We start from the raw sequence: 12,787 nt of genomic DNA, 5'->3' as shown, positions 1-12,787 counted from the left end.
TATAAAGGGAAAATTACTTTTCCTTGCTTTCTGTATTTAATCTGTCTTACAGATAAAATGCAAACAGTCAGCCTTGTGATAGGCTGTTACTGGCCTGGCACTTGGAGTTCAAAAGGAAAAATGGGACTGCCTGTAATTCTATATTTATGTAATGGGTATTTGTGTATCTTTTTCTTGCTCAGGTTGTCTCCTGCTGCATATTATGCCCAGAGGATGATCCAGTATCTTTCCCGGAGGGACAGTATTCGACAACGCTCTATGCGATATCAGCAAAACCGTCTCCGCTCTTCCTCCTCCTCTGCTTCCACTTCAGAGAACTCAAGCCCATCTGTGGAGGGAAATGATCTGGAATTTGAAGATTTTGAGTAAGTGTGTGTGCTGCCTAGCCCTCTTGCTTGCATCTGTTGTCAGCACAGGACTGCTTTGTGGTTCCCTGCTGTTTATCAATCAACGACACCTTGGACTTCTTGTAGGAACAGGTTAAGTAATTCAATCAATAATTAGAGTATTGATTGCTAGAAATAGGTCTTGTCATTTCTGTTATGAAAATTAAGGATGTTGTAGGCATTGAGATACATTAGGTATCTCAACTACATTTAGAAAACTGGTTAAATAAAGAAAGTGAGAAGTGAGAATCTTTTTCTCCAATGGAACAGATGGGGAACAAAGAGTTTACTAGAGTTGTCAAATCTTCAGACAGAACAGGAGTCACTAAGAGGCTTTGCAAGACTTAGTTCTTTGGTCTAAGGCTATGGGAGATAGACAAATATGTCCTGTAGCTTTTTCTTGCTCTATCTCTGTAGCTTTGTCAAATTAGCTGACATTCCTGGGATTGCGGTTTTTTGGTTTGGTTTGGGATTTTTAAAAAATTTGGTGATTGTGAATCTGTGTTAGGGCTTAGTTTCTTGCAAGGAGATAAAAAGGCCTCTTGTGTTAAAGTGAGGAGTGGATCTGCATCCAAACCTTGGAAGAATATTCCTGCTGGCCACTGTATTTCCTTCTGAGTGGTTCTGCTGATGAACTTTTGAAGTTTTTTCTCTAGCATCTGCTTTTGAACTTCCAGTGATACCCAGTGTAATCCCAGCAAAAAATGTATTGCAAACCCTTTCTAATAAACGGAAGAGTATAGTAATGTATTCTTTAGATGGCATATAGACCAAAAGCACAGGAATTTAGATTAAAATCCATTCTAGCAGCAAAGAGACTATAACTTTTCTAGCTTGTCTTCAGTAATTTCCTTTTAAATATGGGATTTTCCCTGAGCAGCCTTAAGTATTTCACTGAATTTTCCCCCATTTGTGTATACTGCAATTAAAACATAGGATAATTCTGAGCATGGTTGTAGAAGTAGTCTATGGTTATAGTGTAGTAACGTGGTGTGTTTAATGGGACCTGTGAACTCCTCAAAAGATCTGGGTTGTTAGGTTGCAACTGCCAGCAAAGGATGCTGTCAACTTCCCTACTATTTTAATTTGCACATTCATTTGCTGCAGTGGCACATACTTGAGATGACATGTTGTTAAAGCACCATGTCCTTTGTTTCAGGGTGAAGTGTGTTTCTGAAGGACGCTAGTCACGCTAGCTATTCCCAAAAGCAAGATACTAATCCCTTTCTAACTTTCAAGTGGTGATAGACTATTTTTTTTTCTTAGAAAGTTGTTCTGTGAAGCTGCCATTTCATGCTCCAGCAATTGAATATTCTGAAGTACAGGGTGAGAGAATGTCTTTCCCTCTCATTGTGGCTTTGTTTGTGTAAAATGTAAATGAGGGTAGATAAGCTATTAGACAGTGACTCTTCTGCATTTTCTCAAGCATCCTTGTGGTCTGGAAGAGGAGAAATACGGTGGCTGCTGGACCTGTTTTTGTGAAGTGGGTGTGTTGCAAGCATAGACCTTACTATTTCCATTATTCCATTTTATTTGTCTGGGGCAGCTTGTTCTGCTGGAAAAGTAAAAGATGGTATGTGCTTTGTTCACAGAGCCAGGCAAATGCCTGTAGAGAAGTGTGTTCCCCTGCAGATAATGTTCACACAGTAAGAGCACCCAGTCAGGGAAGCAATTCAATCAGCCATACTAAGGTTGTCTTTCATTTCATACTGAGCAAAAAGAAGTGTTTATTCCTTAAAGTGCAGTGAATTTGTTGGTTGAATATTTCATATCCAGTTCTGGTCTGTGCATTCAAGACCTGCTGTCTTTTTACTTCTCTGCTTCATTATTTCTCTTGGCTGATTAGAGAGTACTGCTGTGTGGGGGTCCTTAGAGCTGGAATTTCTCGTGACTCATTTGATTTCTTCTGCTGAGACTTCACAATTAAATGTCTTAAGAGTTCTTGCTTCTCCTTTTGGCTCCTCTATCCCTCCTTCCTTGCTTGTTCACCTTTTCAGTCATGTATTGCTTCATGGATGATTTTTCTTGCTGTGGTTTAGATGCTCTGACTTCCCTGTGTCTCCAGATTTGATATAGGGAAGGGTGTTGCTGTTGTGTCTAGCTGGCTGCAGCTCATGCTTTTCTCCAGAAATATAGGGAACTTTTTTTCCCGTAAAAGCCAGAAAATTGCCTTGGTACTTTTTCTTTCTAATCTGGCTAATATACTTGATAAATAATCTCTTTTTGTTTCCCAGAGATAAAGAGAAGGATGTAAGGGACATTAAATACCAATAGTTTTTACTGTGCATAGAGCACTGGGCAAGAAGTGAACCCTATGCTTATGCTGGATACCTGGCTAACAAGCCCTACTCTGCTTTCATATTTTGTGGGATTCAGAGGTTTTTTTCTCCTCAAAATTCATTTTGTCTTTTTTTCAGTTTCTTTACCTAGTGGCCCAGTAAGAGGCATGAAAAACTTGGCCTAGGCACTGTTTGTGTGCTTGTGGCCTCTAAATTTAAGTTAAAGCCTCTCCTGTGTCTCAGTCAAGGGTGAATTCATTCATAAATGCATTTAGTTTGTGGTAACAATAGAAGTAGTGTTGGAATCAGAATCTGAAGTAGTGTTTTTGTAGGTGTTAGTAATATCCTTCTTTTACACCAGCTTTTATGGACAGTAGAGGAGGAGGGAGGCACACTATACCTGTGTTTTTCAGTCTAATAAGATGTTCTCTTTCTACATGTGCTCCCTGTGTTTAACTTGTCACTGTTGTCATCTTACTGCTGATTGAATGCAACTGTCAACTGTAAACTTAGTCATGTCTACATAAAAGCATTTAATACAGTTTGTAATATATATATATAAAGATTGTAATATTAGGTTATTACCAGATAGATTGATATGAGTGGGTTTTAAGGTTAGCTTTAGTAGAATCCTAAGCTAAAATGAAAAGACTTCCTGAGTTGTGGAATAAGAATCTCTGAATGAAGAATGACATCACTTTAGTCTTCCAGCATAACTGGTAAAAATAGATTCTTTATAGACAAATTATACATGTTGGACTTTCTAATTTCAAGTTCTTATTTGAGTATCTCATGTTGTATCATATAGTAAATTGAGATTTTTAAAGCTAAACTATTTTGACTTTTTCAAGAATTTTGATTTGGTCTCTTCTATAGACTTCCTTTAGTCTAGAACAGCTCTCTGATGTTGAAGACTGTAGGTGATGCTTCTAGGACTCCTTAGATAGTGCAATCTAATTGATTTCATTTGTAATTCTCAGTTTGTCACCATAATAAGAATGTGAAGGTGTTTCTGGAGGTGAATTTTGGCCATCTATGTCCCTATGTCCCTTGTCCCTATGTCTGCAGTAACTATGGGAACAAAAACAGAAATACAGGTTTGTTTCATCTGTCAGACTGAAAAGCAGATATATAGGACAGCGCACCAGCTCTGAAAGCCTGAGTCAAACCCTTCACTACAGTTCAAAAAAGACTTTCAAGCTAAGGCTAAAGGTGTGACTCTGGCTGACTCCTCTGTCTACTTTCAAGAGTGGGCTGCCTGACAGAATATAGATGAGAAGGAGCTTGGAGATGACACTATTTTCATGTCTCCAGCTTTTCCCTGTTCTGTTTTATCCTTTTTCCTTTCCTGTAGGAGGGTTTGTGCTGGCATGGATCCACTCAGTTGTGCCATTGTCACAGGCTAGGAAGGTTTTATTGTATCTCTGTAACAAGATGGGCAGGCCTGAAGTCTTGTTTTAGTGCTTCATCTGTTTAATTTCTTTTGAGACACCACAAGCATCCAGACAGAAAGTATGAGAACTGTAGGCAGTGTTTTAGTGAGACCCTAATGGACCTTCTAGTTTTGTTGGAAGCAGGCTCTTGCTTTGCAAAGATGATTAATCACTTAGGGAAAGCTTGCAAGATTCAGAGTGATGTTATTTGGCGTTATTTGTCACTTTTAAATCCTTTTGTTTTAAGGCATGTTCTGGACCAAGAGTTGTGGTTTCTCAGATGGGCATCTTGCAAGGGTCTCCTCATAAGTGCATAAGATACATGAGTATCCATCATACTTGCCTCCTGCTGTTTTTGGTTGCTTTATTGACACTGTCTTGGCAAGAACTGCCAAATCTAAATTCTTCCAACAGCCTCTTGTCTTGAAAGGTTCTAAGATCACAACCTGCCAGCCAACTGCCACTGTATTCAAGCTGCAAGTCTTACATCCGGTGTCTTGTATGTAATTTTCATTCATTTTGGAGAATAGTGTGGTAGATTCTTTTTGGCCTCTTTTATAGGTGAAATGTTTGGTTTGGGAGTCTGGTTTGTGTCATAGTTAGTGTTCCACTTCAAGGTGGCATTCTGGTTTAACTTTTGTATTAAGAAGAAAAGTGCATACCTGATTAGACATTTGTATGGGATACCCAGGCAATCACTCTTCTTTTGGAAAGTTTTAATTTAAAGTATATTTTGTTGTTAGCTTCTTTAGGAACCTTGACTGGGGCACAATACTTGACAATATTAAATAGTAACCATCTGGATGCAATCGTGTCTGAACTAACATTAAGCACTGGGACAGAAAAGGGAAGACAACGGCTGTGACAATGTGGTTACTCAGTAGTGTGTATTTGGGTAGTAGGTTTGGTTTTGGATTCTGTTCTCTGTGTTGCTCCTCAAGTGGAATGGTAGAAGTGAGTTTTGAGCAGGGATTTGTGTCATAGTGAGAATAAGCATGTGGTTTGCTTGATGGCTGAGACAGAAAGATTTTGGAAAGTTTGAATGAAGGGAGAGGTTGGAGATTGCCAGTTACTGAAATAACTTCTTCCTTACCCTTGTGACGGGAATCCATGTGTGTGTTTAAATCCAGTCTCTGCCTTTTTAGTCTGACTGTTTGCTAGAGACACAGTGCAATGGGAGTACTAACCTGCAGCAGTGCAGTCCATCCAGTGTGCACCATCTGACTTCCCTTATTACACCAACTACTAAGAGCACATGGGTAGAAGTTGGGCTCTTTTTGTAAAGTCTTGGTCTTTACTGCCCTCCTTTACAGCTGTCCACTGTGCACTCATTAATTCCAGAGTGTTTGTTTTTCCTATCTGACAACCTTCAATTTCTGCAAAAGAAACTTCTTCAAATAGTAGCCAGGTTTTCTTGGCAGGAGAAAGGAGAGATTGGAATGATTAAAGCTTTTTTATGATACTTTAAATAAGTATAGAGCTTTTGATCTACAGCTCCAGAAGGCTGAGACAAGCTCTGTCATTGTGGACAGAGAAGCATGAGGAATCCCAGAGATAAAGAAAAAGGTTTACTCTGTTGGGGGTTTGTAGGTTAATGGGATGCCATTGTTAAGCTCTCATAGGACATAGTGAAGGTGGATAAGAGAGATGACTTGATCAGTGGTAGCCTTTTGTTGTAGAGGTAGTGGTATCATACCCAAACGACAAGATTTCTAAAAGCAATTAGGGTGGGGTTTTTCATTTTTCTCCTTGCCACCCTGATGTTTATATCTGAAGTTAACAAAAGACATATAAGAGATGTGAGAATCTTAATAAGCTCTTTGTGTCATTCAAGTGCTGATGGAAATGGATTTTTAGGGTCCATGACAGGTCAGTATACTGCAGAAAATGTAGCCTTTTTTCCTGGAAATCTTAGATGGGAGAGTTTGTTATCTGTCTTTCTTGAGCATCTACAAATAATGTTCTTGCTAGCAATTTGCTATTTGAGTTCACATAAAGCAGGATTGCTATTTGTTTCTTTCTTCCCAGAGCTCCTTTATCTGTTTTTGTGGTTTTTTTATCTGCCTTTGTTTCTTGCCTCATATGGCACTGCATCATTGTTTTTGATGAAGATGGACCTTTACAAAAGTGGCTTTCAAAGCAGATGAAAATATGTGTAAATTGGTGGTCACTTTCTGGGTTTTTTTCTTCTCTGCCAGAGTTTCTGAAGCAGTTACCACTGGGATGTCGCTTCCAGATACAAAGCAACTTATGTTAACTATATTCATCATCTTAAACACAGTTTCAGGCTCAGAAGGTTACAGGTGCTGGATGAATGGGAGTGATACTGAACCTACTCTTTGAACTTAATTTTCTCAAGGATTAGTTAGAGTGTTAGCTTGCCTTGTGATCTACTCATAGTAGCCTGCAGCTTCATTTCCCTATTCTTTTAATATTTTATCTTTTGTGACAGTCTTCTGTATTACCCATATCTTGGTCATAATGTCTAGTAATGCTGCATGGATGCAGTGACCAGGCAATAACTGTTTCCTTGCAGCAGTACTGCAGGATTTTGCTAACCTCTCCAGCATGATCTTGCTTTACCATTAAGTCACATTCCAGCAAGGCAAGTGTCTTCATATCAGGGTGGTGCCTTTAGAATGGTGGCAGTTGCCAGAAAAGCTCCTGTCATACCCCATACTGTTGGTTGCCTGAGTCTGTAGAAACAGTTTTGATGTCAAGATGGTACTTCTGAGTTTTTGTGCCGAATCTAAACTCGATCCATTGCTTTCCTTTTGCTTTTATTTTGTGTCTGTGCAACTCAGAAGTCAAACTAGGTCACCTAGTAGGTGAAGTCTGCTGTTAATGAGAGTAATTAGGAAGCAAGCTGTTACTGGTTTGTTGGTGGTCATGCAAAGCAGGTGGTCTGCATTCTTGAAGCCCATAGGTCTAACAGATCAGCGTTGCTTGTGAAGTTATGGTTTCAATTCTGTTTCCTTTGCAAGCATAACAGTGCAGTATGTTTTTTAAAAAGAGACAAAAGTTGATGCCTCTCTAGCTTTGGCTGCTGATGTTTGTGCTTTCTAATGATTCACTGTAGCTATGAAGTGTATCAGACTTATTCTGAAACAGCATCATCAATTTGTGAGCCCACCACACAGTAAGGTGATTAAAATAGAAATAACTAGATCATTAGAAATAACATGGATCATGTGCCTAGAAAAGAGTGAGTGCTTCATTCTAGTTCCAAATCAGTCTTTCTCTGAAGCAGTTAATCCTTGGCATTTTACAGGCAAGTACTGCTATTTCTCTTGACCTCTCATATGTGATGCTTTTCTGAAACACTTGATCTTCTGAAGTGCCATTTTTAATCTTGTAAATACATTTTCCCCTGAACAGTCCTCTGAGAGGTAATCAAGGCTGGGGGGTTTGTTTCTCTTTGGTCAGCAAAGCCATTAGTAACTCAGCAGTCTGCTATTTTATAGGAAGTTTTAGTTGATAGATACACATTTTCTCTGGTGGTCCTTTCAAAAAGCTCCTAGTGAGATTGGCATTTCAGCCTTCAGAAGAATGCAGAATGATGGAAAGGCTTGAGTGACTTGTCTAACTCCTTTATCAATTACTGTGTTAAAAATCTAGCCTAGTTCCTGTCTCTCCAGCTGGCCACCATCACTCTTTGTAATTTGTCTACTATTTTTATTCTTCACTTGGTTTTGGCTTCCCGTCTTACACTTCAGACTTTGCTCCACAGTCATACGTTTAATGCCAGGAAAGTCTTTTTGTGCAACAAATGCTTTTTTTTCTTGTTTCTTGTTGTTTCTCTTAGTTCTGCCTTAAGTACTTCTTAAGTAATGATCATATCCTTCAAAGATGGCTTTATAAATGTATAACTTTTATTTTTACCAGATTATGTATGTTCTTTTAGATACACTTCAAAAGAACTATACAGTACTCATTTTAATCTGTGAATGTTAATATTTGTGCCCTTTTTGATAGAACCTATGCTCTTGACTTCCTCCTTTGTATCTACTTGTGGAAATAACTTTCTTCTTAGATAAGTTAGTTGTCTTTAATGTTTCATCTTTAACATAATCCTGGTTTAGGTGAGATACACTTGTCCTCAGAGCCAGAAGTAGGGTGATCCCCTTTTCCTGGTTTGAGTTTGTAACTTCTCCAAGTCTTGAGGATTGTGAGTAAAGTAGCACATACTGTATGGAACCTTTATTTTCAAACAAGACACTAGTCTAACTGATCCAGGAGATATTATTTTAAATACTATGCCTGTATACAGAATTACAACCAGCTTGCAGTGTGGCTTTTCCTTTTGTCTTTCAGGATGCCTGTCACTCACTAAAATATTCAGAATGACAATGTTTTATATGTTTTGTGTTCACCTCTCTATTTTGAGAGGCTTTTTTACTAGAAGTGCTCCCATTTTTTTCTAAATTGATTTCTGATAGATGCTCAGGATCTTGCAGGATCAGACAGATTAAAAACTAAAGTGTTAATATCTGGTATTTGCTGCTCCTCTCAGTGGTGGAGCTAGTAGCTAACTTTCTGTCATAGTGTTCCCAACACTGTATGTTACTTACCCATCAGGATGCTGCTGGAAAGTAATCATGTTCTTAGAACCACCAGCAAAAGTGATGTTCCCTTCATCATCTCTTTTCTTACTTCCCTACGATTTGTAAAACGCAGTGCACACTTTGTCTTGGAGTATTATGTAACTCTAGAAGAGTACGCTCCTCTAAAGGTATGTATCATCTGTTTTCATCCAAATCAGTAGTGAATCCTGTGAGGTGAGTTGCAAGATTTCAGGATCTGCTTCTGCTCTAGTATGGCCAGTTTAATATGACATCTTCCAGGATCCCTCTTTAGAGGACTTGCAGTGAGACCTGACCAACCACTAAAGCGAAATGAGTTTGCAGTGTCTGGTAACCTCCTCCTAGCTCTTGATAGGACCTTTGGGCTGCTCCTGCTCTCTGTCCTATCTCCTCTGAAGTAACCCACTGCAATTAACAAAAAAAATTACAGCAAGTCAGTACAGATAGTTCACATTTTCTCAGTGCTTCAAACATTGGTTTTTTTCTGCTGCATGAAGATGGTGCAACTTCCAGTGTCAACCTTAAAGGAAAGTAGTAGATGTCACTCAAACAATTATTTAGCATTTCTATTGTACGTGAGTGTCTAACCTCTGCAATACAAATTGATTTAGCATTTTAAATTGGATTACACGAAACGTGATAAAATGCTGAAAATATGAAACAATTGGCTTGATGTGATACAATTTGATTCTTCTGAACTTACATAGCTTATTGGTGCTGGCTTTGATAATTAAATGGCTTTTCAAAATGGTCATTGTTGACCTAATTCTATTGGCAGTGTAGTCAGTGGGGGTTTTAATATTGACTACAATGGGAACAGTTAGACCAACAGATTGCATTAGAAATCCCATGCTGTGTGTTTAATTTCACTTCCTGATACAACAATCTCTAAATATTAAAGTGAATTCTTGCCAAGACAGAAGCGCAGAACATGGCACTTTTTTTGTCCTTACTGTCTTCTGTGTCCACTGTTATTAGTGCTGTAGCCAAGTTACCAGATGAAAAAGAATGCCTTTTTCTCCAAACTTTAGGATGCAAAATTTTGCATCTCTCTGACTGTTTTCAGAGCTGGTATTGCTGGTCCATTAAATTTACATTGGTCAATTTTTCTCTCAACAAGCAAACAATACAACAGAAGAAAAATCCAAGGGGATTTGACTGTCTTATCCAATTTAGGATAAACTTGCATCCTTCTTATGCCCTATTAAATGTCCATAATTCTCCTGAATGTTTGGGAATTGCTTTCTTTTCATGCTCCACTGTAGGTTGGTGTTAATATTACTTCTCCCCTACCAACTCTTATTCTCAACATCACTGTTTTGATTTGTCCCACTATGGTATCTGAACAAATGATGAATAACCTGAATTTTGAGCCAGACCTTAGAAGTTATTTTGACCATTTGTTGGTTCTTGCAGTTTTCCTGCTGAGACAAATTAGTCTGTTAATAATTAGAGTATTACGTTTCCCTTGTCACCTTGCTGTGGTTTATTTAATTTATTTTAGCAAGGTTATTGAGTTGCTTTATAGCAGAGGCTTTTTTATGTAGACACACACACACTGAGATATTTGCTTTCCACTTCTGCAGGTAATGTTAATTAAACTATCCACTGTGAATCATTAGCTAATGAATCTGTAGGTAGTTGACACTAAACAGAAAGTAGAACATTAGATCTTTGTCAGTACTTTAGGGAGCCTTAGAAACTTCTCATTTCTTGCTGGAGTGCTTCACGCTGGCACTGCAGAATGCTAACATCTGCTCTCCTCCCTCTGTCAGCAGGCTGTATGTGGTACAGAAATAACACAAAGTGCCACCCATTTTCACTGATATGTAGGGCGTTCTTTATTTTCCTTTTTAGAGGGTGCAGAAATAATCTTCAGCTGGCACCAGGGTAATATCAGCAATTCTAGCTTTGCAACACTAGACTAGACACTCTTGCATGTAGTTGTTGAGCATGGGAGTTTACATATAAATGATTCTATAAATTAGTAATTGAGCATGGGAGTTTACATATAAATGATTCTATAAATTAGTAATTCAGAGTAATGTTTAGTAATATTCTTCTTTACCCCAGGGGAGTGTATCTTATGCTTCTACTTACAGTAAATAGGAATTCTATCATTCTTGAAGGATAGCCACCATTTCTTACTTCCTACAATCTTGAGTTAGAGGACAGATGGCCATTGGGATGTGGGTTTTTTGGTTTGTTTTTTTTTTTTTTTTTTTTTTTTTTTTTGTTTTTTTTTTTTTTTTTTTTGTGTTTTTTTTTTTTTTTTTTTTTTTCTTAAGGGATGTTAAAAATACATGTCTGTGTTTTGAATTAGTAGAGGCTGTCTCTGTCATGGTGAAAACTGAAAAAAAAAGCTTAGTCTATATTTTTCCCTTTTAGTTATTTTCCCATATCGTCAGGAGATTTTGTGCACAGTAAATAAATAGAGAAGTACAGGATGGACTTCTCACATCAGAAAGTCGCTTTGGTTAGAAAATGTTTTTGTGGATGCTAAGACCCGTGGCTAGTTGCAATTGAAAAAAACTTGAACAATTAGTTCCTCTGGGTCTCTTGATTTAGTCTGTAGACTTTGCCCTTTTATCTCCTTTTGTTTGCTGGAGCTAATTCCTCATTCCTTTTGAAACCTGCTGCTGAGATTCTCTTCAACTGGAGAGTTCTGTAGAGTGTAGTCCTGCTGTTGTTCCTCTTGCTGATATTTGTCCATTTCAAAAGTACCAATTCTAGTAGATGTCTAAAGCAAATGCAAACCCTGAAAATGGTTTTGTTGCTTTTCTCCCAGGGTTGCATATCAGTGTTGTTTCAAAAGGTGCTACATAGAGGTTTTTAAAAAGTATTTCTTGCCTTCTGCTAGCTCTTACTGTGTGTGGCAAGATCTGGAACATGACGTTTCTTTTTCCTTTGGTCTTTTCTCTTTAGCAACAAAAGTTGATATGTCAGCACTCAAGTTTGCAGGATTCCCTCTGTTATTGATCTGCATCTTAATAGGCTGGAGGCCTGTGATAAAAGAACAGCAGTAGCTTTTACATTTCTGATCTCAGGAACCCTGCTGGTTACACAAAATCTTGAGGGTGAGGTGCGGCTTTGGCTGTGAACTGCAAATGCTGCATCTGCAGTGGGAGGAGAAATGGAAGCTTTGAGCTTGGATTTAGATTTGGTTTTGGTGAAATAGCTTGAAACGCTAACGAGCTTTGCAGAAGAACCTCTGCTTTTGTGTTCCTGGGTTCCTCAAGTGTGTGGGAAACAGCCACGTAATAGACTTTCTTCTCAGCCCACGTTTCTTGCTCACTGACTTTAAAAAAGAAAAAAAAATTATAAAATGCGCAGCTTACTGGAGTGGCTTTGAAATGTGCTGCTAGTGCATTGCATAAGGAATATTTAGTTTCCTAGTGATTTCAAGGCTCTGCAAGTAATATTCTCCCCACAACTGCTTGGGAAGGAGACAGGGCTGCAATTACAGATGGGGATTTGGAATCCATGGAGAGCAGACTTGTTACTTGTGCAAGGTCATACAGAGAGTAAATTTCTGAACAGAGAAGGCGGCGCTGTTAAGGTCTCTTTCAGAACTCCAGAGTCGCTAATGGAGTCTTATTATTTTCCTTGCAGTTTTAGTGCTATATAATTACAGGTCCCCTTGTGGCCGAAGAATGCAATATCAGGAATTTTGTGTGACGGGGAAGGTCCTCCAGTTTGATCTCCTGCTTGTTGTACAGCTGTCATTACCAAAATCAGACTGGGCCGCCCGTGAGTTTGTCTAGCTCCTATCTTGAGACTTACACGGATAGCAGCTCTGCAGCCTCTCCGTGAATGCCTATTCAGTGTTGCACTGCCCTCCTGGGGAAGTGCCTTCTTGTGTCTGCTGTGGGACAGTGGATGCTAGACCCTTTCCCCTTTGTCCTCAAGGCCCAGACGTTTATTGTGAAACAGAATGAGATGTTTTTAAGGAGATGCAGTTTTGTCTGATGCCACCTAACATTTCTGATTTAACTGGAAGAGCTTATGAAAAGTGAGATAGTTTTAAGATCTGATGGCACTTAAACTGGACCTTCAGGAAAAGAACACAAAAGAATAGTCTGCAGATTATGCTCTTTTGCCTGCAC

General features: G+C 38.7%; 1 protein-coding gene across 1 annotated transcript in view; it reads left to right on the top strand.

The window, feature by feature from the left end:
- The window catches only part of AMBRA1 (autophagy and beclin 1 regulator 1), a 126,275-nt gene that overhangs the window by 36,456 nt on the left and 77,032 nt on the right, over positions 1–12,787 (top strand). The window contains exon 9 of the mRNA XM_053980360.1: positions 183–365. Coding sequence (XP_053836335.1) covers positions 183–365 — 183 coding nt within the window. The remainder of the gene's footprint in view (positions 1–182; positions 366–12,787) is intronic.

The sequence above is a fragment of the Vidua macroura genome, chromosome 6 (genome assembly GCF_024509145.1).
Source record: "Vidua macroura isolate BioBank_ID:100142 chromosome 6, ASM2450914v1, whole genome shotgun sequence".
Lineage (NCBI taxonomy): Eukaryota > Metazoa > Chordata > Aves > Passeriformes > Viduidae > Vidua > Vidua macroura.
The sequence above is the reverse complement of the archived record's forward strand: the minus strand, read 5'-3'. Positions and strand labels throughout refer to the sequence as shown.